At 58.3% G+C, this 24,117-nt stretch overlaps 3 protein-coding genes across 3 annotated transcripts; 2 read left to right on the forward strand and 1 right to left on the reverse strand.

The window, feature by feature from the left end:
- Window positions 1–841: 841 nt before the first annotated feature.
- On the forward strand, window positions 842–6,930 carry ELP5 (elongator acetyltransferase complex subunit 5). Its single transcript, XM_082707944.1, is given in 9 exon segments — window positions 842–881; window positions 884–943; window positions 1,099–1,159; window positions 1,256–1,336; window positions 3,282–3,502; window positions 4,808–4,989; window positions 5,673–5,768; window positions 5,862–5,962; window positions 6,567–6,930. Coding segments are annotated over 9 exon segments (948 nt in total). The 5' UTR covers window positions 842–853; the 3' UTR covers window positions 6,685–6,930.
- Window positions 6,931–7,204: 274 nt separating this feature from the next.
- On the reverse strand, window positions 7,205–9,548 carry CLDN7 (claudin 7). The gene is made up of 4 exons (XM_082707945.1): window positions 8,796–9,548; window positions 7,873–8,037; window positions 7,701–7,785; window positions 7,205–7,604 (listed from the first exon to the last, which is right to left on the reverse strand). The coding sequence occupies exons 1-4, from the start codon at window positions 9,016–9,018 to the stop codon at window positions 7,442–7,444; spliced, it is 636 nt and encodes a 211-aa protein (XP_082564071.1). The 5' UTR covers window positions 9,019–9,548; the 3' UTR covers window positions 7,205–7,441.
- An 8,074-nt stretch (window positions 9,549–17,622) lies between these two features.
- Window positions 17,623–23,731, forward strand: SLC2A4 (solute carrier family 2 member 4). The gene is made up of 11 exons (XM_082707690.1): window positions 17,623–18,324; window positions 19,652–19,768; window positions 19,892–20,064; window positions 20,154–20,278; window positions 20,391–20,506; window positions 20,609–20,771; window positions 20,872–21,059; window positions 21,239–21,343; window positions 21,484–21,585; window positions 22,065–22,268; window positions 22,737–23,731. The coding sequence occupies exons 1-11, from the start codon at window positions 18,292–18,294 to the stop codon at window positions 22,938–22,940; spliced, it is 1,530 nt and encodes a 509-aa protein (XP_082563816.1). The 5' UTR covers window positions 17,623–18,291; the 3' UTR covers window positions 22,941–23,731.
- Window positions 23,732–24,117: the final 386 nt, after the last annotated feature.

Below are 24,117 nucleotides of genomic sequence, written 5' to 3' on the forward strand. Positions count from 1 at the left end.
AGGGGGTAGTGGGGGAGGGGGCCGGGGAGATGGGAGGGAGGGAGAAGGGGGGGAGGGGAAGGGGGAAGCGGAGGGTGGCCCGCTGCGCAGGCGCGCTAGGGGGCTGCCCGCGGGAAAGGGCGGGCGGGGGCCGCGGCGCGCGGAGGGCCGCGGCGGCGGAGGACGGGCCGCTGAGCGAAGGAGCGGGGAAGGAGGGGGAGGGGGAGCCGAAGGGCGCGGACGGCTAGGCCGGAGCGGCCTCCCCCTCCCCGATGTCGGGGGTGCCTTAGCCGCTGGGGAGCGGGGCTGCAGCCTCTGCAGCTGGATTTCCCACTCTGACAGGCGCCATTTTACCGCCCTACGGGCTCCCTCCTCCTTTCTTCCCCCCTCCTCTTCCCCTCTGACACTGCTTCCGGTGGTGACGTGTATTCGCTTCACCGGGACTAAAGTTCCCCCTCCTCGGTCTAAGGGGGCGGGTGAGGAAAGCGGAGTGAGCGCCCCGCGAGGCCGCAGTACCGCGCAAGCGCGGAAGGCGGCGGCGGGGCGGGGCGGGGCCTGGGAGCGAACAGGCCCCGCCTGGAGCGGCGTGGGCGGGGCAGAGTGACGTCCCTCACGGCCGAGGTTGGGCGGTCAGACCGGCTCGTGCTGCCTTTTTCCCCCGCCCACGGACAACTGCCCCAACGGCTCTTCCGGCCCTAGTCGTGCAAAAAAATGTGAAATGTCTGCGCTCCGGGTCTCGGGAGGGGCCTTTCCGCGTGAGGGGACCCGCCGGGATGTTGAACATAATCGCCTCATTCCAGACGAGGCCGGGTGTCGGCGGTGGGAGCATTCATGGTGTCCCGCCCCTTTGCCCTGAGGGGCGGGTCAGCGGGCAATGACGCCATCAGAGGGCGCCGGAGGAGGGACCGACGCGGATTGGAGATGGAGTCGGTCGTGGCTCAGTGCGGGCTGGTGCTGCTGCGGGGTGAGGGCCAGAGGCGCAGGGGCTTCCGAGCCTGGCTCCCGGGGCGGAAACGGAGAGGAAGAGCCATGTGTCCCAGGCGAGGGGTGGCCTTCAGGGGCTCGTGAGGACGGAAACCTCCTCTTCTCACGCTGTTTATCGTCCCCCGCTCTCCCCAGACTCCGTGGAGTGGGAGGGGCGCAGTCTCTTGAAGGCGCTGATCAAGAAGTCTGCACTGTGGTGAGTGTCGCCCAGCTTGTCCCCGGGGTCCCCGGGGCGGGGAGCGGAGGGGGAGGCCCGGGCCCGACTCGGTGACACGCTCCATTTCTGCCTCAGTGGGGAGCGGGTCCACATCCTGGGCTGCGAAGTGAGCGAGGACGAGTTCCGTGAAGGTTTTGACGCCAGTGTCAACAGCCGGTACGTTTGGAGCGGGCGCATTCCGTGTTGGGGTCTCCTGGGGAGTCCGCGGGCAGCAGCAAGCGCAGAACCCGGTGTGTTTTGGCGGCCGCTCAGATGCGCATTGAGTGAACGGATGTGGGTCTTTCTGGAGGCACAGATTTGTAAGGGACGAGCAGTGTGAGTATCTAAAGAATCCAGAGCATAGACCGGAGAAGTGGAGAGGAATAGAGCGCGATAAGAGGATGATAAGGCACCCCTGACTTTGCGTCAGGGGATAAGAGTAAATAAATTCTGGGGCACCTGGCTGGCTTAGTGGGCAGAGCCTGCTACTGTGGACCTCAGGGTTGTGAGTTCCCGTGCCACGTTGGGTGTAGACGCTGCTTACAAATAAAATGTTTAAAAAAAAAAAAAAGGGTAAACATTCTGCTTTTTTGTCACTCACAATCTCATGGTGCTTTATCCAGATGTGGATTCCAGAGTTGTGCCAACCCTAGCTGCAAGCTACTGAGCAATTTGTCCTGGAGGCAGAGGGACGAGCCTGTGCACACTTGGTCACGTGGGTGAAAGCGTGCTGTTTGTGGGAGGTGGGAGAGCTGCTTGTGTGGAGACAGATAAAAAGGCACCTCATAGGGGCGCCTGGGTGGCTCAGTGGGTTAAGCTGCTGCCTTCGGCTCAGGTCATGATCTCAGTGTCCTGGGATCGAACCCCACATCGGGCTCTCTGCTCAGCGGGGAGTCAGCTTCCCTTCCTCTCTCTATGCCTGCCTCTCTGCCTACTTGTGATCTCTGTCTGTCAAATAAATAAATAAAATCTTTAAAAAAAAAAAAAAAAGGCACCTCATAGCACAAGGTCTTACAGAGCGGGAAGAGGGGTTTAGACGTTATCCTAAAAGTGGCAAGAGTCATTTCAGAATTTGGGAGAAGCGTCCGGAGTGGAGAAGGAGGTTAGAAAGGGGCAGCCTGGAGACGGACCCAGGAGGGCGAGCTGCTGGCAGTTTTCCAGGTGCGCTCAGGCACATATGTGCTCAGCTCCGGTTATGAAAGGGGTGCAGCAGTAGGCTTAGGGAATGAGACAGGAGTGGTGCCTGCCCTAATGAATCCCAGGGAGTGGTGTTAGGAGGTGACAGGGATCTGCTGCTTAAGATGGTAGCAATAAGGATAGAGAGTTTAGGACAAACGTGAAAGGACTCTAGCAGGTAGAATTCCCAGGACTTACAAACTGCCATGGGGGAAGAAGTCAGGAGGCTCCTGAACCCACCTGGGTTCCTGGTTAAAAAGACTCCTCTCTGGTCTGGATAGCTCAGTGGGATCACGCCTGTCTGTTTGGCGCTAAGTCTGTATCAGAGATTGTGACGGGTTATGTTAAGGCATTGATAAGAGAAGCAAAACATAGAAAGGAGGGGTCCAAAACAAGTTTGGCCACCATGAATCCTGCCCCAGGACTTCTAAGCCATGCCACGCTCCCTTGCCTGCACTTGCCGTTACTGTTTTATTGGCAGGTGGTGCCATGTCACTTACTTCTCGAGCTTTTCGAAGCTGTTCTGCTAGCAGGAACCACAGGTCCTGTCTTCTTTTCTCTGTTCTTCCAGGGAATGACACTTAAGAAATATTTGATAATGACGATATCTGACATTTACCGAGTATTTGCTGTGTGTCAAGCGTTATTCTAAAAATCAAGCAGTTGGTATCCCTGTTCCCCAGTTGAAGAAACTGGGCCTTAGCTTAAGTAATTTATGAGTCGGGTGACCTTGGGTCCATAGTAAAGCCAAGCTTGGAGCTCAGGGCTTTCTGACACCAAAGTCTGTGCTTTCAAACGCTATGTTGTATTTCTTGGTATCCTTTTCACTGATATTTAGAATATTAAGTCAGAATAGTAAAGCCCCAAAGATCACAGGGTGAAGTTCAAGATTGAGGGGAAGGGGCAGTGTTAAGTGTTAACGTTGTGTCCTGGTTTCCCTTTGCAGGCTGATTTACCATGATGTCTTCAGAGACCCTCTCAACTGGTCTCAGTCTGGGGAGGCCCTTCCGGGGGGACCCCTGGGAGCCTTGCAAGCCATGTGCAAGAGGACAGATCGTGGTCCCGTCACCATCGCTCTCGATTCCCTGAGCTGGCTGCTGCTACACCTTCCCTGTCCCGCACTCTGCCAGGCCCTCTGTGCCCTCAGCCAGCAGCACTCCCGCCCTGGTGAGACTCCTTCATTCTTCTCATATACCTCCCCCTGCCAAGGAGCATCCAGCCTAAGAAAAAACGAGAGATATCTGGTTGGGCCTTATAACATCAGTTTGTTGTCTGTCTGCCTTCCCGACTTTACCATGCCACTTACCAGTCACTTTATTATTTCTTTTCCAAGTTCTGTCTTACCTATTTCATTCATTTGCACAACAGATAAGAATTACGCAATGTGGTGGGTACAGTTCTAGATGATGGAAAGGTAAGGACTAGCTATAGTCAGATATTTGTTCAAAGTCCCATAGTGGATACAGACAGGTAAATAAGCAATTATGATAGTCTGATAACAGCCGTGATGATAAAGGAACAGGCACAGAGTGCCTTTGGGAAAGAGCTGCCTGGAAGAGCAGGCGAACTGGGGCAGACCAGGGGCCCTGGGAGTAGCCCTGAAGTATACTGTGGGTTCTCCAGTGGGCTCTCTGGAGTCAGAAGCCCAGCCTTGTGTTAAGGTGTCTAATCTCCCAGGTTTTCAGTTCACTCTAGAAGCGGGCAGGGGGTGGGGTGCGTGCTCAGTGGGCTAAAGCCTCTGCCTTCAACTTGGGTCATGATCTCAGGGTCCTGGGGTCGAGCCCCGCATTGGGCTCTCTGCTCAGCAGGGAGCCTGCTTCCCCCTGTCTGTCTCTGCCTGCCTCTCTGCTCACTTGTGGTTTCTGTCTGTCAAATAACTAAAATCTTAAAAATATTTAAAAAAAAAAAAAAAAAAAGGCAGGAGGGAGGGTGAACAGGTGGTATTAGGGTGAACCATTAGGAGTCGGTGTGGGTAGGTCAGATATGCACCGATGTCAAGTAATAGCAGTTTCATGTGGTTCAGCCTAAAAATGCTGGCCTCCGTAGGGACTGAAATGTGACAATATATGGCGTAGTGCCTAACACTTTGTCAGTGTGCCCAGAAAGGGAAGTTGACTCGGATCACAGCGTAAAGTTCCCAGACCTGCAAGGAGTTCAGTGTGTAAGAGACTGAAGCTGGGCGGTAGGCAGGGAACAGGTAAGGAAGGGGCTGACTCCATCCCAAGGAGCTCCCAAGCAAGGAGCTCCCGAGGACTGAAGTCCAAGGACTTCAGATTCGCAGTAACAAGGTGAGGGCAGGAGTCTCCAGGGCCGATAGGGAGGGAGCCAGCCTCCCACGGCCTCCAGCCAAGAGAGGTCAGCCCTGGCAGAGCCGTGCGGGATGGGGCCTCACCTCCCATGAGTTTCCATCCTATGCCTCCATCCCGAATGTTCCCTCCTGCCCTTCATGCCCCTCCCTCCTTGTCCTTCCAGGTGGCAGCTCCCCAGCAGAGCCCATGCGAGTGCTCGGCCTGCTGCATGAAGAGCTACATGGCCCAGGCCCGCTGGGAGCCCTGAGCAGCCTGGCCCAGGCTGAAGTGATCCTGAGTGGGACCATGGGCCAGGCTTCGGCCCACATCCTCTCTCGGAGGCCCCGACAGCACCCAGCCCGTCAGGTCAGGAGAACCCCAGGGAAACACGGGAGGTCAGGGTCACACAGAAGGGGAGAGAGCTGATGTGAGGGGCACTTCCCAGTGTGTCGTCGTTTCCTTCATTGAATCTTCACGGCTGCCCCGTGAGGTGGTTTTATTCTCCCCATTGAGTGGCTTGGGGAAGGTTCCCCACAGTTCCAGAGAGGACATGGTAGAGCCAGGATTTGAACTCAAGATGGCCTAACTCTAATCCCATGAGCTTAACCAGGGGAAACGGTCACCTTCTAAGAAAAGGCAAAGGACAGGGGGGCGGCTGGGTGGTTCAGTGGATTAAAGCCTCTGCCTTCGGCTCACCTTTGGCTCAGGTCATGATCCCAGGTTTCTGGGATTAAGCCCCACATCAGCAGGGAGCCTGCTTCCTCCTCTCTGCCTACCTCTGTCTACTTGTGATCTCCGTTTGTCAAATAAATTAAAAAATCTAAAAAAAAAAAAAAGAAAAAGAAATGGCAAAGGACAAAACCCTGGGAGTGGTCCCTGGGGGAGAAGGCACGAGTCCCGATGGGAGAGGTCTGAAGGAGGGCTAAGGAGGCACAAGCAGGAGCTGCGGGCCCCTCGTTACACAGATGCTGTTCCGTCTGAGTTCCTTTCCCTGCTTTGCTCCGTAAGATGGAAAACACCTTTCTTTGCCTACTCTTTCTTTTCCGCAGACCCAGTGGTTCTCCATCCTGCCTGACTTCAGCCTGGACCTCCAGGGGGGACCCCCACTAGAGTCCCAGCCCCACCCAGAGCCTCACACACCCCCGGTATCTAAGGCTGCTGGGGCCAGAATGAGGGAATGCGGGGTTGGGGTCAGGGATTCCAGCCATGAGCAGCGGAAGCATCCTCTGTACCTCCAGGTGGACCCCACAGCTCACGTGACCTTCAACCTGCACCTGTCCGAGAGCGAGCGAGCAGCCAAAGACAGCCTGACGTTGCCCTTCCAGTTCAGCTCTGAAAAGTAAGGCTAGGAGCTGGGCACCCTGTTCTTGGGTAGAGCCTGGCCAGGGATGGGATGGGAGGGCCAGCAGGTTATCGGTTAACCTCCCAGACTTTATAGGGGCTGAAGTCCACCTCCTCAGACGAGTCTGGGGAGTGGTTCTCTATCCACTCTTCCTCCCAACCAGGGAAGAAAGCCTTTGTGTGTCTCTTCTCTCCAGGAGAGCCTTGGGTCACTGACCAGCCCAGACCAGACCCTGGGGAAGTTTCCAGGCAACGGTGTTGCGAGGACAGGAAGCTGGATGGGTGTGGCGGGCAGGTTAATAACGGCCTCACTCTGCGCCTGTTCTCTGCCTGCTGTGTGGGTGGGTGAAGCAAGCCGGCCAGGATCCTTGCCCTCAAGCTCTGAGAACGGGAGGCGTCATTAGGAGAGCAGTCCAAGAATGTCTGTCCCAGTCCAGGTGGCGCTCCGGCACCAACCAAACAGGGAGGTCAGAGAAGGAGACTTGGACCAGGGAGCTATGGAGGGACAAAGAAGAGGGGGTTTGTCACCAGAAAGGGAGTGTGCAGACGTGAACTCCATCCCCTCCCTCACCAGCCCCCATTCTCCCCTTCTCCTTCCTCAGACAGCAGGCTCTGCTGCGCCCTGGGCCCAAGCAGTCCACCGGCCGCATCTTCTATGAGCCAGATGCATACGACGACGACCTGGACCAGGAAGACCCAGATGATGATCTGGATGTCTGACTGGCCTGGAACTGGAAGAAGGAGAAAGATCTTGGACCCGTAACCTTCCTCGCATTGTTTGCATTGGCCTTGCCCTGTCCCTGTCCCCACCTTTGTTCCCCCAGTCGGCAGAGGCCCTGCCCTGTGACCTGTGAGTCAGAGAGTAGCTTCCCCTCAAGACAAAAGGTGGGAAAGGGGCAGTTGGGGAAGGTGAAGAGAATGGGAACCCCTACCCTCCCTGCCTAATAAAATATTTTTCTATTGAAAGGAACTTGGGTAGTTATTTAAGCAAGAGTTGGGAGGAGACGGGACTGAGGAACAGAAGAGCAGAGGGAAAGCAAGCACCTGAGTCTTTCAGGGTTAACAGTGTTGGGGCCCAAATGACAAGGAATGGTGGCACAGGGAGAGCCGTGCACACCACTGGTGCTCAATATGGGGTCTATTTCAAGCCAAAGCAGGTACATTTAAAGGTTCTGGGTTCCATGCAAGGGTTTGGGCTGGAAGAAAGCAGAGGCCCTGAAGCGGAAAAAAAGAAGTCTACTTTCCAAAACATACTTTTTTATTACTGTACAAAAAGCACACCCAACACCCCCCCCCTTTATCTCCTCCCCCCTCCCCTTGCCCCCACCCTGAGGGGAACTGTATGTACACAGTGTGCTGGGCTGGGGTAACAAGGCTTCAGCTCTGCACCCTGCCCATGAGCTGAGATCTGCCCCAGGTTATTTCTGGTACCTGGGCATACCAGAGGCTGCCCAGTTGGGGCAGGGGTGGTCCCAGCTCACACGTACTCCTTGGCAGAGTTAGGCTTAGGGTAGGAGCGGGGTGCACGGTACCCAGTTTTGCCCTCACTCCCAGGACAGGAGCAGGAGAGGAGGGCACCTCCCAGGATGATCAGAGCAGACCCTGCCCAACCAATGAAGATGGCAGGACCAAACTCGTACCTAAGGAGAGAAGGGGCTGGGGTCAGAAAGCCCGCCTTTCCTGACCGGGGAGCCCAGGCCTGGTGTCCCCTTAGGAGGCAGGGCTCCCATACTTACTTAAGATTCATGGGAACCAGTGGGTTATAAAAGTCGGTGACAATCTGGTGGCCGTACCAGGAACACGCTACCAGGGCAGCAAGACCTGGAGAGAGGATGGTTCATATGTTTTAGCAGACCCCAAACCAGCGCCTTGCACGCCCTCGATCCCGGATGCAGGGGCCGAGCTCACCTGCCACGATGAAAATGATCCCTCCGGTCATGGCTATCCGGGCCTTCTTCACTTTGTCGTCTCCCCCGCAGTTGGTGCACTTCATGCCCATGGTGGCCACGAACATGGCCAGGAAGCCCAGCACCAAAGATACCACCATCAGGGCTCGGGTGGCCTGCAGGGCCGCTGCGGGGAAGGGGAAAGGACGCCCTCATTGCTGCACGTGCGGGCGGCTGCGGCCTTCGAGTCCCCGCGGGCCCCGCGGGCCGCGGCCCCTTAGGCGCCCGAGCCCTGGACGGAGCAGGTGGGTCCCGCCCCTCGCGGCTCCGCGGCCTTCCCGCCCCGCCCCGCCCTCTCCCGGCCCTGGGACGCGCCCGGGGCGCAAGGGTTTCGATGAAACTGCCCGGGGTTGGGGGGAGGGGGGACGAGGCCAGCGGAGGCCCGCGGAGGCAGCGAGCGGAGCACCCTCGCGGCGGAACGGTCCGGCCCGCGGCCCGGCCCGCGGCCCAGCGCTGACCCCGCTATCGTGGCCACGGGGTTTGTGGCTTCGGCTAATCGGCCGATTAGATTACAGGCCACAGGCAGCGGCCCACGTCTGTCCGACCCCGCGCCCTCCGCCGCGCGCCGCCTTTTGTCCGGGAGAAAAGGGCGGGAGACGGAGGCCGCCACCTGCGCCGGCCGGCGCGGGAGGAGAGAGCTGGAGGGGGGTTGGGCAGCCAGCCGCCGTGGGGGGGTCCGCTGGGGACGGAGGGGGCCCGGCCGGCGGGGGCGCAGGCGGACTTGCAGCCGCTGGAACCCGTGCCCGCGACCGCTTCCGCTTCTTCCTTCCAGCCCGCTCCCCGGCAACCCCGGGCGTCGGGCGGTGGGGCCTGGCGCCCCTTCCCTCTCCCAGCCCCGCGCCCACGGCCCCGGGCGCGTCCGCCCCGTCCGCCCCGCGGCCTTACCGGACAAGGCGAGCACCGAGTCGTACGATTTGCAGCTCATGAGGCCGGTGCTCTGCGTGATGCACTCCATCCACAGCCCCTTGTACATGGCCTGGGCCGTGATGATATTGTCGCCCGCGTACGAGCTCATCTGCCACTGAGGGATGGCGGTGCACGCCACCAGGGCCACCCAGCCCAGCAGGGCCATGGCGAAGCCCAGCAGCTGCAGGCCCGAATTGGCCATCTCTGCCCTCAGAAATACGGGGCGGGCGACCTGCGGTAGAACAGACAAAGCCTGGGGGTCGGCCCCCAAAAAGACCACTTGCGGTGGAGTCTCGAGTCACCCAAAGAGAAGGGTTTGGGTCCGGTGATTCCAAATCTTTTTGTCACCCGAAGAAAACACAAACCGATCCTTCTTCCGGCAGGCGAGGGTCTTCGAGCTCAAGGAACAGGTTCCGCCCGAGGACTGGTGGTCGAAAAAGCGATCGGCGAGGGCCAGGCGGTCCCCCCCTCCCCGGCGCTCTCGTAGACCCTACCCAAACAAATGGCGGAGGGCCAGTATGAGCGTGTCCCAGGGGCCGGCGGTCCCCAAAGTACCCTGCGCTGTTGGCCCAAGGCTGCCGTGCGAGGGAGAAGTCGCTCAGCCGAGAGCGGGCAGGTGCGGGCTCAGGTGCACCTGAGTATTTGTAGGGCGTCAGGGGCGCGCCCCCGCAGGTACCGGGAGCGCGGGGCGGGCCGGACCACAGGGGCAGCCGAGAGTGACCTGACGTCACCGAAGGGACACTCACCTGAGCCGGAAGTCCTGGCCCCCACCTCTCCTGGCCCAGGTGAAGAGGAAGAAACCTGAGCGCCAGGGTCACGCCCCTTCTCTTGCCGGGCTGGGACTGCCGGTCGTGGGGAGGTGGAGGCTTCTCCGGAGTTCCGAGCTCGGAGTCAGCCCCTCGGGGCTGGACTTCCCTCGGGCACCAGGACGCCTACTCACCTCTCCCCAGCAGTTGCGCCTGGGATACTGCAGAGCTGGGGGGATGCCCCGGGGCCCTGGTCTCCGCCTCCCCACCCCACCCCCCCACCGGCAGGGACTCTTGGTTTCTACTCCCCGCGCTCTCTGTCCCGCCCTACTTTCTCCCCCACCCTCTGCTCTTTTTTTTTTTTTTTTTTTTTTCCTTTCCCTCTCTCTAGGTCGCTACCCTAACCGTCCCCAGCTTTCGGAACCCTGGTCCGAACCCTCAGAACTCCCGAGCATCGAGATTCGGCTGCCTCCCTGAAGTCCCTATTCCCAGAGCCACCACCCTGCCGCCCCCTTCCCTTCCCCTCCAACTGACACCTGGCTTCCAGGCACCGTGCCCCAGCACCCCATCTTGGCTCTCCATTCCAATCCCTATCCCTGACATAATGCAATGCTCGGGCCCCTTGGGCTCCATCTCCCGCCATCACTATATCTGCACCCCCAGCCTCCTTCCTAGCAAAGCGACAAAAACACTGAGGCCAGAAGTCAGCAGAGGGTGGGGAGGGGGGTAAGGCCTCTGTCAGATGCTTGGCCACACCCGCCATTCCCCTCCCTTGGAATCTTTCCAGATATGTCCTCCACTTTTTCGCTTCCCTGTTCTTCTAGCCACACGTTTCCCTTTCCGTCCTTCTGAGCCCGGACCTGACTCTGCACACTGGCCTCCCTAAAGTCCAGCTCCCCGGTGGCCTTGGCCTCAGCCTTCAAACTCCCACATGGCCTTCGGGCTTCTGTTCACGCTCCCCAGACTTGTCCTGGCCTCCCTGCGGGCATCTCTTCCAAGTGTCTCCATTCACTCACCCTTCCTCTGAGTCTGCCTTTCAGTCCCTTCTCTGCCCGGGAGCCCAGCCACGCCACATCCCTGTCCCCTCACCCAGAGCCCTCCTGAGCCACTGCTCCTTCACTCTCTGACTCAGGTCTCCCATCTTCTTCCTTTCTCTCTCCTTTTGCCCTCAGCTCTCTCCCATTTCCCGTTTTTCTTACCCCTCTCAACCATTTCTCAATAAGGCTCTCCTTTTCTGCAGTAAAAATATTAAAAGGGACACGGCACTATGCGAATTACCCTGCTCTTCTAATGAGAACTTTAATGAATTATCTGTCATTTGCTTTTAGTTTTCTATTTTTTTGATTAATGGTGAGTTGTGTTTTTGGGGGGTTTTTTAATTTTTTTTTATTTAAAGTTTTTTTTTAAAGATTTTTATTTATTTATTTGACAGAGATCACAAGTAGGCAGAGAGGCAGGCAGAGAGAGAGGAAGGGAAGAAGGCTCCCTGCCGAGTAGAGAGCCCGATGTGGGGCTCAATTCCAGGACTCTGGGATCATGACCTGAGCTGAAGGCAGAGGCTTTAACCCACTGAGCCACCCAGGCGCCCCTGTTGTTGTTGTTTTAAGGTGCTGTCTGGCTCCAGAATTTCATGCTTCTCGTCCCCGCACTATACCCAGCTCGCGGCTGCCCCCCAGGCCGGCTCACCGTCTCCGCCCGTGCCTGCACACCGTAGCTGCCTCCACAACCACATTCCTGCTTGCTTCCCTGCTTGTCCTTCTAACACCCATTCTCCAGAAGCGAACATTTGTTTGTTTGTTTCAAACTTAGGTCTTGTCATTTTCCGTTTAAAATCCTTAAAATCTGGGGCGCCTGGGTGGCTCAGTGGGTTAAGCCTCTGTGTTCGGCTCGGGTCGTGGTCCCAGGGTCCTGGGATCAAGCCCCGCATTGGCTCTCTGCCAGCGGGGGGCCTGCTTCCCCCCCCCCCCCCCCGCCTGTCGCTCCCCCTGCTTGTGCTCTCTTACTCTCTCTGGGTCTCAAATAAATAAAATCTCTGTGCCTCTGCCACCCTGGCCTTCTCTCTGCTCCTGACGTGTACGACTTCCCTTCCCACCAAGTACACTTCACACACTCTGTTCCCTGTGTCTGGATGCTGTCCTGCGTGCACCTCCACGAGCCTCCCTCTACCTGGCCAACTGACCAGTCGCCTGGTGGCAGTGGCAGTGGTGATCAGCTCAAATATCACCTCTGCAGGGAAGCCTGGCCTGACCACCCCGCCCCACACTGAGTCACAGCACCCGCTGAATGCTCTCCCTCGCTGCTATTTAAGCTTTAACTTGCAAAATTCTTATCACAGTTCCAAACTATTTACTCTGCGTGATTATTTATTCAATGTCAGGCTCCCACTGTAGATGCGTCTGGGTTTATCGCCAATAAATATTTGATGAGTGCATGAAAAAACTACATATGAACAGTATTTTCAACCACTCGTTCAACAGATATTTCCTGCGTGCCTGTGCAATGACCCAGGCCCCACGCTCAGCTCTGGACACAGCTCTGGACACAGTGGTAACAGGACCAACGAGGGCACTGCACTTAGATTCTAGAGGGAGGGGGTGCCTGGGGGGCTCAGTGAGTCAAGCCTCTGCCTTCGACTCTGGTCATGATCCCGGGGTCCTGGGATCGAGTCCTACATCAGGCTCTGCTCAGCAGGGAGTCTGCTTCCCCCTCTCTCTCGGCCTGCCTCTCTGCCTACTTGTGATCTCTCTCTGTGTGTGTCAAATAAATAAATAAAATCTTAAAAATTAAAAAAAAAAAAAAAGGTAGGTTCTAGAGAGAGGAAGCAGACCAAAATGGTGCATGTTGAAAAGGCAATAAAATGGGGTGATGGGATGAACCACCTCTGATGGTTGGGGCCAGATAATCCCTTTTGTAGGTGATTGTCACGGGCATCATAGGACATTTAGGAATATCGATGAGATGCCAGTAGAACCCTCTTCTGAGTGCCGACTGACCATTCAAAATGTCTCCAGACGCCGCCAAATGTCTGGTGAGGGGAGGGGCAAAATGGGTCCTAGTTAAGAGCTACTGATTTCAAGTGTAACCAGTCAACATCACTGTGACGTTTTGCTCTAGTAGCTTGCAAGTCAACGGTTCGGTACAAGGAGCAAGAGGACGGCTGCTTGGACTTAACCAGGGTTGGTTAAAATCTCTTGTACTCCATTCCAGATTTCGCCTTATTTCTTCATTTTATTAATTTCATTTTGAGAGAAAGAGAGCACGTGATGGTGGTGCTGAGTGTGGAGCCCGACACAGGGTTTGATCTCATGACCCTGAGATTATGACCTGAGCCAAAATCAAGAGTCAGACACCTAACTGACAGAATCATCCAGGTGCCCCCATTCCAGAGTTTAAAGGGTCGACCATCTGGGGCACCTGGGTAGCTCTGGGTTAAAGCCTCTGCCTTCAGCTCAGGTCATGATCTCAGGGTCATGATCTCAGGGTCCTAGGATCGAGCCCCACATCAGGCTCTCTGCTCAGCGGGGAGCCTGCTTCCTCCTCTCTCTCTGCCTGCCTCTCTGCCCACTTGTGATCTTTGTCTGTCAAATAAATAAAATCTTCTTTAAAAATTTTTTTGAAAAGGGTCGACCATCCTCAGTGTTAGGAGGGTATGGAGAAACTAAGCTCTCATACATTGCTGATGAGATGTCAAATGCTACAACCACCTGGGAAAACAGCTGCGAGCCAAGTTACAGACCCAGCTGTAATATAGTCCAGCTGTTCCACTCCTAGGTATTTTCCAAGAGAAGTGAAAGCACAGCGTCCAATCAAAGATTTGTGTGTGAGTGCCCCCAGCAGTGTTATTCATAATAGCCCAGGACTGGAAGTAATCCAAGGGCTCATCAGAAGGTGAAGGGATAATCAAACTGATCGCCATTGATAATCAATTCAATAATTTTCAACAGTAAAAAGGAATGAACTCTTGATACACACAATGTAGATGATTGCTGTAAAGTGAAAGAAGACAGACAAAAAGAGCCCACGTGGGGGCTCCTGGGTGGCTCAGTGGGTTGAGCGTCCGACTCTTGGTTCCGACTTGGGTCATGATCTCAGTGTTGCGGGATTGAGTCCCACATTGGGCTCTACCCTTGGCAGGGAATTGGCTTGGGTTTCTCTCTTTTCCTCTGCCCTGCCCCCACTTAGACTCACAGGTGCTCTCTCTCTCTCTAAAATAAATCAAGAAATCTTAAAAAAAAAAAAAAAAAGAGTACATTCTGTATGTTTCCTTTTGCATAAAATTCCAGAAAATGGAAAGTGCTCTAGGATAACAGATGGCACTGGTTGCCTAGGGCGTGGGTGGAAGGGCAGTAGGAGGGTTATAAAGAGGTAGAAGGAAACTTTTAGGGATGGTGGATGTGTCCATTCTCCTGATGACAGGGACGGTTTCGTGGATGTATACTTCCCAAATAGGACCTTTGAAATATGCCCAGTTTATTGTTTCTCAATTACACCTCAGGAAAGCTGTTGAAAAAAGCAAAAAATTAAAAATTCAGTTCAATCTCCTCTGAGCCCTGTGTCAGTGTTAATATCATTCACCTTCTCCTTTTACCAAAGAGGCAAAGAAGACGCAGAGGATTTGGGTAACTCTCCCAAGGGCATGGCGTTGGTAAGCGTCAGAGCTGGGCTCAGACTTGCGGTGTGAGCCCAGAGTCCGTACCCTTCACCATTGCTGGGAGTCCCGAATGGCAGGACACAGTGTCACACTGCTGCTGGACGTGGAGACAGGGACAGTCATTCTTCAGAGCAAGCTGGGAGTAGGGACTCAAATTGGGTTTTAACATGCCCCGGGACTCAGAAATCTCACTGTGGGCATAGTTAGAAATAAGTAATAGACGTTCACAGAGGCAGAGACTATCTCCCGAACGAGTCCTCCGAGGGGCCCATAACACAGCTCGTTGGAAATGTGCACCAGTGCATTCTGCATCGCCGCGGGGACTGTGGGTGACGGGGGTCCTCACCCAGCGGGACTGTGAGCAAGTAAAATGTGGTGTGAGTGACACTGTGGGGTACTGTGCAATGAACCTGATCATGACAAAGCATGAATGAGGTTAAAACACAGTGCTTACTGACAATAAGTAGGACCAGCATGAAATGTGACACTATTGGGGCGCCTGGGGGCTCAGTGGGTGGAGCATCTGCCTTCTGCTCGGGTCATGATCTCGGGACCTGGGATCCAGTCCTGCGTTAGGCTCCCAAGCTTCTCCCTCTCCCTCTGCCCCTCCCTCTGCTAGTGTTTTCTCTCTGTCACATAAATAAATAAAATCTTACTAAAAAAATAAAAATAAGATATAGATTAACAAACACATGCACAACAGACGGTGTCATTGACTCAATCCTCTGCACCCAAGTCCCTGATCTATAGATAAGATGCGGAGAAGGCACAGAGAGGGGTCCCGGCATTGCCAGAGCTCAGGAAGCAAGGCTGCCTTCCAGAAACTGGAGGTGGAGTGGGCCTGTGGAATAGGAGCTGGAGGCAGTGTATCTGCGGGGGTCCCCGGGCTTTCTCAGGCCCCCCCCAAGCCAATCTCTTACCTATCACGGGTTGAACACAGCCAGAAGGCAATGATCACAGGAGCTTGGAAAACAAGCCTGCAGGGATTAACGACCCGTGCTAGAAGGCAGAGCAGAGGAAGGGCTACAACCAGTTCTATCGAATGGGTCATGATCACTCAGCAAGGTATACATACACCCTTAGATCTCCCACGCAAGGTCCCTTCCTCCCCTCATCCCCTCATGTCATGTGCCTCTCCTTCCTTTTCCATCTTCTTCTTATTATTTTTTTTAAGGTTTTATTTATTTATTTGACACAGAGGGACAGGCATGGAGAGAGGGAATCCAAGCAGGGGGAAGTGGGAGAGGGAGAAGCAGGCTCCCTGCTGAGCAGGGACCCCCCCCCAACACTCCCTCGCCCCGACTCGGGGCTCAATCCCAGGACCCTAGGATCTTGACCTTAACGGAAGGCAGATGCTTAACCCGCTGAGCCACCCAGGTGCCGCCCTTTTCCATCTTCTATCAGCAACCTTGTTCCCACTTCCAGGCGGGTTATCCTATTCTCTTCCAGCTCTCCTGATTTCTCTTGTCTCCTCTCCCACTTCCCCATCCCTCTCTCCAGGCTCTTCTCTACCTAGTTCTGACTTGGTTTCTTTGAGTGAGCTTTCCCCAGGGGCTTAAAGCCATAGAAGCATCACTGAGAAGCCCATCAGAAACAAAACATCTGAATGAGCGCAAGCACGCCCGTGGAGAGAACCCAACAGTGAACTTCACCAGCTACACTGACTTTTCATCTGCCCCCCTCCCCTCACCCCTTCACTCCTGCCTGTGCCTCCTGTACCCCCTCCTTGCTCTGAGGCACGCCCGTGGAGAGAACCCAACAGTGAACTTCACCAGCTACACTGACTTTTCATCTGCCCCCCTCCCCTCACCCCTTCACTCCTGCCTGTGCCTCCTGTACCCCCTCCTTGCTCTGAGGCACCTTGCTTGGCTTTTCCCTTCTCCCTGCCCTTCCCCCACCCCTTGTAGGAGTCCAGCAGTTGGTTCTTCCTTTATCTTTAGATTGGTCTTTCCCTGCCTCAGTCCATGGCTTCTGCTCCTTTGGGACTCCACTATGCTCAGCTCTTAGCTCTTCATAACACCCTCTTAGTGAGACAGATATAGCCATTCAGCCAATAGTTTCCTCCTTGGTGACTGTTCCCCAAGCTGTGTTCTTGGCCGGAAGGACCAGACCGTCATGCATTCATACTCAACAAGTGATGAGTGCCCGCCACCAGGCTGGGCGCTAGGCACAAAGAGCTGGGGACACAAGGTGACGTTCTCTCAAGGTTGAAGTACAGCGAAGAAATGATGCCAGTCGGCTACATCAGGGACACAAGGCTTTCTTTGTTTCCAGCAGAAGCCAGCAAAGGTTTTGGAGAGAGGGTGAGCACTTTTTCTGAAGGTCACCCAGGGGAGAAACGGCAAGGCGTGCCCTGGTACAAGGAGTTAGGGATTGACTAGCACGTGAGGATAGAGTCTAGAAGGTGGGGCAGAAATGGGGCAAGAAAGGCAGGAGGTCTTTTCCGCTCTCAAAAGGGGTTTGAACTTGAGAGTGGGGACAATAAAGAACCACTGGCTTTTGTGGAGGGAGTGATGAACTTGAGCTTTTTTTATATTGAGCTCTGTCCTCTGCATAAAGGAAAGTAAGGAGCGAGAGGTAACGGTGGCGGGACGATGCCTCAGCAGTCCAGGTGGAGAAGAGCAGACGAATGTCTGCTAGTTACCAGCTAGTTACCTGGACAGGGCATGGGGGTGGGGGAGGGGTTGTGGCAGGGAGGAAGGGAACATGACCTCCAGGATGCTCACCCACTGGGAAGAGGAGGTCAGGAGGCAGGGCAGGTGGGGACATGCGGATCATGGGAGCTGCTCCGTGCTGGCCGCAGCTGAATCCCCACATCCTGAGGTGCAGAACGGGGCCTGCGCTGCACGTAAGGAAGCCTTGGAGAGGTGGCCCGGCGACGGCCAGGGGCCCCCCAGACGGCTCCGCCCGGACGCGCTGCGGATCCTCGCTCTTCCTCCAGGTGGCACCACAGTCCCGCGCGTCCGAGGCCGGTGCGCCGCGCCGGCCACGCGCCAGCTCTCAGGTCGCGCCCTCCTCGCGGGGGGTTCACACCCTGAGCGGCCTCCGGAGAGCGTGTCCAAGTAGTCCACGCGGCGGGCACATTCGCGGCAGCTCAGGGACCTCAGGCCGGTGTCGTGGTTGGTGTGACCAGCTGTCCCTCGGGCCGCCTCCGGGAGCTAGTGCGGGGAACCGGGGTAGGGGAAGGACCGGACAGGCAGTGGCCAGAGCGCGGATGCGCGGAACGAGGACCGCCAAGCCCCAACACCCGACGCGCTGGGGACGGAACTTCCTGTGCCCCAGGGCCATCCCCACGTGGGAAGCACGTCTCGGACCCTTTAAGCCTCCGTCTCCCTGCCCTCCCCCGCCGGGGACCGGCCGGGACACCGGGGACCTGACATTTGGCGTCTCCCAACGCGGGAGCTAAAAATAGCCGCGGTGGGTTACTCCAGGCCATTGCTCCCCAGCCACCCCGCGCGCCCGCTCGCGCGCGGTCCCGGGCCGCCCGAGCTCTCTCCGGGGCCAAGCGTGCCTGCCGCATCCCCTCCTCCCCGACCCCGCGGTCCCCACCCGCCGCGTCCACTTTCCGGCGCTACCCCAGCCCCATGCCCGGCTGCTGGGCCGAGTCCCCACGCGAGGTGGGGAGTGACCTCCTCTGTCCCGGGACCCTTTCCCCTCCAAACTTCACCGCGGGAGGCCGGCAGGCACCCACCCCGCGCGTGTTGCCGGGCACGCTGGGGAGGCGGGGCCTCGTCGGCCAACCCGCGCCGCCGGGCCAGACTCTGAGCTGCGGGCCTAGGGAGGGGCGTGGGCTTCTGGGCGGGCTCCTGGCCAATGGGTGATGCGAAGGGCGTGGCCCGTGGAGGGTTGCGGGGGCTCTTCGGGCCTCTCCCCCCAGCCCCGCTCCGCCAGATCCCCGGGAGCCCTGCCGCTCTCTGGGTCCGTGGCTCGCGGCGGTGGGTCCTGCCGGTCTCGCCCTCCGCACGCCGCTCCGTGACGCCCGTCGCCCCCGCGCCCTCTGCCCGCCGGGCCGGGGCCGCCGACCCCCAGTCGCCTCCCTGTTAACTGAAGCTGCTGCGCCCCGGGTTCCTGAGACAAGATGCCGTCGGGCTTCCAACAGATCGGCTCGGAAGTAGGGTTCAGCATGCGGCATGGGCGGGACGGGGGCGCAGAGCCCGCTTTTCTCGGGCTGGGGTCGCGGTTGGGGTCAGCTAGGGGGCGGTCCCTGCGCAGGCGCAGGGGGTGGGGGAAGTGGGGGCCTGGCTATTTATACCCGAGCGGGACAACCCGTGACTGTGGGATTCCAGTCCTTCCAAGAGGCTGAGTGGGTCTGGGGGGACTGTCCGGGGGCATGGGCCACCCCGCGGTTTCCCAAGCCCAGGGTTCTCCCCCTTCTCCTGGGCGCGGCGGGGCGCGCGGGGATTGGGGGACACCCTACCATAGATCCAGCCCGAGAAAGCAGATCCGGGCTGGTCTTGCCCTCCTGGAGCTGTCCGTGTGTCCCGGCTCGCGGGAAGTTTTTCGAGGAGCAGAGGTTCTCGTGGGCCCCCACCCCCACTCCTGGCCGTCCTCCAGGACGCTGAACTTTCCCTTGGCCCCATGGCTGGTGGAGGGGCTGAGGGGAGTGTCAGCCCCCCCTCCCCCAGCTCAGGTTTCCGCTTGGAGACAGTGTGTGCCGCCAGCGAGCGGCCACCGCCGCCACCGCCCCTCGCACCACCTTCCCGCCCCCATCCCCTGGGCGCGGCTCTCCCAGGCAGAAGCCGGGCACAGCCCCCCGCCCCCTGCGGCGGAGCCTAGAGGGGGAGGGGAGCCTGGGGCGGAGACAGAGACGGCCACCCCCAAGGGCCATATGAGGGAAGGAATGACCGCGATGTCCTTTTTGGAATTGTCCTTCTTGGGCGTGTTGGGGGCCTCCAGGAGCCCTGTGAGAGCACCCCCAGAGGGGACAGAAGAGGACAGAGGCCGGTGATAAGGCCCTTGTGGGTTTATAAATCCTGCGCCATCAGGAATCCCCTTAGCATTTGATTTTGATTTTCTCGTTTTCAGGGACAGGTAGGCAGAGCAGGCAACATCACTCCTAGGGCCCCTGACCCAGAGGAGACCTTAGCTTCAGAGTGGGAAAGTGACTTGCACAAGGTCACACAAATCTGAACTCCAGTCTTAAGGCCCAAAGCCTGCCCCAAGGTCACCGAGAAACAGTGAGGCCAAGATCTTCAAACATTTCTCAGCTCGCTGGACTCAGACATCCCGTTTCTCCTTCATGCACCGTGACATGCCCGGTGACTGCTGCTGTTTACACTGAGTTCCTCTTCCGATTCCTAATATGGCCCAGTTTCCCTCAGCCAACATGTTGGATGGAGCCCAGCATCCTCAGGCTCCAACAGGACCCAGGCCCCTGGGCGAAGGGAAGAAATCATGATTCTGTGTGACCCGCCTCCTCTCTGCTTCTGCCCACCCAGGACGGGGAACCCCCCCAGCAGCGAGTCACTGGGACCCTGGTCCTTGCTGTCTTCTCTGCTGTGCTCGGTTCCCTGCAGTTCGGCTACAATATTGGGGTCATCAATGCCCCACAGAAGGTGAGGGGCCTGTGGCAGGCAGAGTGGGCTGTCCGAACATGGGGGCGGGGGACAGCATGGGAAGCCGAGGGGGAGGTCTCCGCAGGCCATCACTTCTCCGTTGTCTCCCCCCACACACACCAGGTGATTGAGCAGAGCTACAATGAGACGTGGCTGGGGAGGCAGGGGCCTGAGGGACCCGGCTCCATCCCGCCGGGCACCCTCACTACCCTCTGGGCTCTCTCTGTGGCCATTTTCTCCGTGGGCGGCATGATCTCCTCCTTCCTTATTGGCATCATCTCTCAGTGGCTGGGAAGGTATGGGGCTGGTGGGCGAGGGTTGGGGCAGGCAGGAAGGGGGCCTCCGCCTGGCACCCCAACTCTCGGCCCCACTCCTTGCCTGTCAGGAAGAGGGCGATGCTGGTCAACAACATCCTGGCGGTGCTGGGGGGCGCCCTCATGGGTCTGGCTAAAGCCGCAGCCTCATACGAGATGCTCATTCTGGGACGTTTCCTCATTGGCGCCTACTCAGGTACCCGCCGCGCCCCGCACCGCACCCAGAGTCCTGCTCTCCTCCGCTGGCTCTGAGCTTGGGGGTGGGAGCAGCCAGGTGCCCTCACCCCTGTCTTCTTCCCTGTGCCCAGGGCTCACATCCGGGCTGGTGCCCATGTACGTGGGAGAGATCGCACCCACTCACCTGCGCGGTGCCTTGGGGACGCTCAACCAGCTGGCTATCGTCATTGGCATTCTGATCGCCCAGGTGACTGGGCCTGGCCTTACTGGGTAGCTGGGGGACTGGGGTTGAGTGGGGGCTCTGGGCTGAACAGCCTGCCCCCTTTCCTTCCCATGCGCGGTCCCCCAGGTGCTGGGCTTGGAGTCCATGCTGGGCACCGCCGCCCTCTGGCCCCTGCTCCTGGGCATCACGGTGCTGCCTGCCCTCCTGCAGCTGGTCCTCCTGCCCTTCTGCCCGGAAAGCCCACGCTACCTTTACATCATCCGGAACCTGGAGGGGCCCGCCAGGAAGAGTGAGCTTCCCTCCACTACCCCCACCTTTCTAGCACCTGTCCTGCGGGGGGCAGAGCTCCCCCACCCCATCCACTCATGCCCAACCCTCATCACCTGTAGGTCTGAAGCGCCTGACAGGCTGGGCCGACGTGTCGGGCGCGCTGGCTGAGCTGAAGGAGGAGAAGCGGAAGCTGGAGCGGGAGCGCCCGCTGTCCCTGCTCCAGCTGCTAGCCAGCCGCACCCACCGGCAGCCTCTGGTCATCGCGGTGGTTTTGCAGCTGAGCCAGCAGCTGTCGGGCATCAATGCCGTAGGTGGTGGGCAGCCTCGGGTGGGGCGGGGGTGGAGGCGCAGCCTGGGAGAAGGGGAGCCCGCAGCCCTCCCCCACCCTGGAGATCCAGTGATCCAGCGCAGGGCCATCCCAGCATGGCATGGCTAAGAGGGATGGAGGGACGCACTGCCAGCCCTCTTCCTTCTCCTCCCTCGCAGGTCTTCTATTATTCAACCAGCATCTTTGAGTCGGCGGGGGTGGGGCAGCCGGCCTACGCCACCATAGGGGCCGGGGTGGTCAACACGGTCTTCACCTTGGTCTCGGTAATGGACAGTGCCGCCTCCCTGTTGGCTTCGCGTCCCCCAGATGCCCCAGCCTTCCTTCCCCCGGGTCCTGCCCACACTTCTTGTGCTCCAGAGACCCCCCACCGAGGCCCCCCACCGAGCCCTGATGCTCTCGGCAGGTATTCCTGGTGGAGCGGGCTGGTCGCCGGACCCTGCACCTCCTGGGCCTGGCAGGAATGTGCGGCTGTGCCATCCTGATGACTTTGGCGCTGCTTCTGCTGGTGAGGCCGGGGGCAACTGGGGCAGGGGTGGGGTGGAGGTGGGGAGCCTCGGTCCAGCCCCTGGGAATGGCCCTGAGAGGCTCTGCGCTCAGCCAGGGCCAGTCCTCAACACCTCCCTGTGATCCCTGGGGCAATTGGGTGCTCCTGAGGCACGCAGGCTGCCCTGCCGCCTGCTCTGGGAGGAAGAGGAAGCTCCAGTGCAAGGCTGGAGACCGGGTCGGAGAGCCCCTGTCCAGTCCCAGGAACTGTCACTCCCCAGGGGCTGCTGCAGAACGAGAAGAGGACGGACCACCTTGACCGAGAGGGCGTCCGCATCCCCTGCGTTGGGCAGCAGTGCGACTCCCGGCTGGGTGTGGACGCTCGGCAGGGCTCAGAGGCCTGCGCCCACCTGGGGTGGCGGGCTCGTCCATCAGCGGCCTGGAGGGCGGACCTCAGGTCTCCGCGCAGCCTGAATTCCTTTTCCTCCCCGCCTGCCCCAGGAGCGTGTTCCTGCCATGAGCTATGTCTCCATAGTGGCCATCTTTGGCTTTGTGGCATTCTTTGAGATCGGCCCTGGCCCCATCCCCTGGTTCATCGTGGCCGAACTGTTCAGCCAGGGCCCCCGGCCAGCGGCCATGGCCGTGGCCGGCTTCTCCAACTGGACGTGCAACTTCATCATTGGCATGGGTTTCCAGTACGTGGCGGTAGGTGCCCTAAACCTCGTCTCTATGTCCAGCTCCTTAGGTCAGGGGGGGCACATCACAACCAGCCCGCTTGCTTTCCCCCCTCCTGGCTGGGAATTACTCGTGTGGACCACGTGGTCCCTGAGAAGCACCCACAGTCCCAGGAAAGATGGGAACTGAGGGGCATGGGCTAACAGCGAAGGGTCTTCAAAACCAAGTACGGCCCAACTTAGAGTAAAGCCAATGGCTTCGGGCTCCTACTGCCGGCAATCGGGAATCCGCTCCCCGAAGCGCTTCTGTGCTCCGGGCGGGAAACGGGGACAGGTGTTAGGAGGCAGGAGATCCTTTCCTTCACTCATTCCCGGGTTTCCCTGGGCCCGCAAGGGAGCCACCTGCGTGTCCATCACGCCCCCACCAGCCGGGGCCCTGGGCGCTGCCGAGAGCGCGCCCACCCTCCCCTCCACCAACCCTTTTCTCCACCCATCCCAGGAGGCTATGGGGCCCTACGTCTTCCTTCTTTTCGCCGTCCTCCTGCTTGGCTTCTTCATCTTCACCTTCTTAAAAGTGCCTGAAACCCGAGGCCGGACGTTTGACCAGATCTCCGCCACCTTCCGCCGGACGCCGTCCCTCTTAGAGCAGGAGGTGAAACCCAGCACAGAGCTCGAGTACTTGGGGCCCGACGAGAACGACTGAGGGGCCATGCTCTCGCCCCTCCGGGACCCCTCCTCTCCTGTGCAGCCCTGCGGCCCGCTCTCCCTCTTTGCTCCCAGGGCGACACCCCTGCAGCCTGGTAGAAGTGGGAAACTGGCAGGGACCGCGGTCTGAGCACCCCCTCGTTCCCCTCGCGTGACTCTTGGATTATTTATGTCGTGGTTAGGCTGTGGCCATTAGGGTGGGCCATTCTCTGGGCTCCCCCGCCTCCTCCGTAGCCCACCCCACCCCCACCTGGCCACCCTTCCAGAATATTCTTGTCCTTTGCTAGAGAAGGGGGTTGTGGGGAGGAGAGCCCCCGGGTTGGACGGAAGCAGGAGCAGGACTGGAGCAGATAAGGTAGCTTTCTGCTACCTCGGACTCCTCCTCCTCATGGGCACCTTCTCTGAATTCCTGCCTCATAGACTCTGGGTGAAGGGGGTCCCGCCTTGACCCCTCCCAGACGAGGAAGCGCCCTCCCAAGCTCATCTCTCCTGGCAGGCTCGGCTCTCTCGCTCAACCTTCCAGGGCAAGAGGGCCGTGTGCCCATGTGTGGTGAGAGGGACTGCCCCCCACTCCCTTCTCCTTGGCCTTCAAGGATGTTCTCCCCGCAAGCTTCTGACCAACTAAGGGCAAGAGAAGTTTGAAAGGCTGCCTGTAAACACGGGGGGGGGGGAGGAGCCCTCAGATATTTTTGTATATGTTTGCAGAAGGGGTAGAAAGAAGAAACCAAAGGTCTGTTGTACTAAATGTATATATATACATATATATATATATATAGATCTGTACATAAAGTCACTGTTTGCGACGTGCGTCCTGTCGTGGAGGCACCCGGGACGGGCTGGACAGGGACTGCAGCTCCCTGGTCCCCCTCTGCATCCTGCTGTCCCTCTCCACCCTGCCTTAGCTCGAGGCCCAAGAATCCTGTGGCTGTGCTCACTCTGCCCCTACTTCTGCTTCTAGTCATTGCCTTTTTTTTCCCCCCTTAAAGTAAGCTCTACACCCAACATGGGGCATGAATGCACGACCCCAAGATCAAGAGTGGCCCGTGCTACTGATTGAGCCAGCCGGGCGCCCCTGGTCATTGCTTTTACGAACAGTAAATGCTCAGTAAGTTGCAGTCCCGGGTGGCAGCCGCTGCCTTTGGCACTTTCCAGAACATTCCTGCAGGGGAGAGGTC

Source organism: Mustela nivalis, assembly GCF_964662115.1.
Source record: "Mustela nivalis genome assembly, chromosome: 17".
Taxonomy (NCBI): domain Eukaryota; kingdom Metazoa; phylum Chordata; class Mammalia; order Carnivora; family Mustelidae; genus Mustela; species Mustela nivalis.

Bases quoted from the DNA above. Each gene is read 5' to 3' on its own strand.
- CLDN7 (XM_082707945.1), bottom strand. From the start codon at position 9,018: ATGGCCAATTCGGGCCTGCAGCTGCTGGGCTTCGCCATGGCCCTGCTG. The intron at 8,038-8,795 runs GTAAGGCCGCGG...CCTTCCCCGCAG, and splicing joins CTCGGTGCTCGCCTTGTCCG to CGGCCCTGCAGGCCACCCGA. The intron at 7,786-7,872 runs GTGAGCTCGGCC...TCCTCTCTCCAG, and splicing joins GATCATTTTCATCGTGGCAG to GTCTTGCTGCCCTGGTAGCG.
- SLC2A4 (XM_082707690.1), top strand. From the start codon at position 18,292: ATGCCGTCGGGCTTCCAACAGATCGGCTCGGAA. The intron at 20,507-20,608 runs GTGACTGGGCCT...GCGGTCCCCCAG, and splicing joins TTGGCATTCTGATCGCCCAG to GTGCTGGGCTTGGAGTCCAT. The intron at 22,269-22,736 runs GTAGGTGCCCTA...CACCCATCCCAG, and splicing joins TGGGTTTCCAGTACGTGGCG to GAGGCTATGGGGCCCTACGT.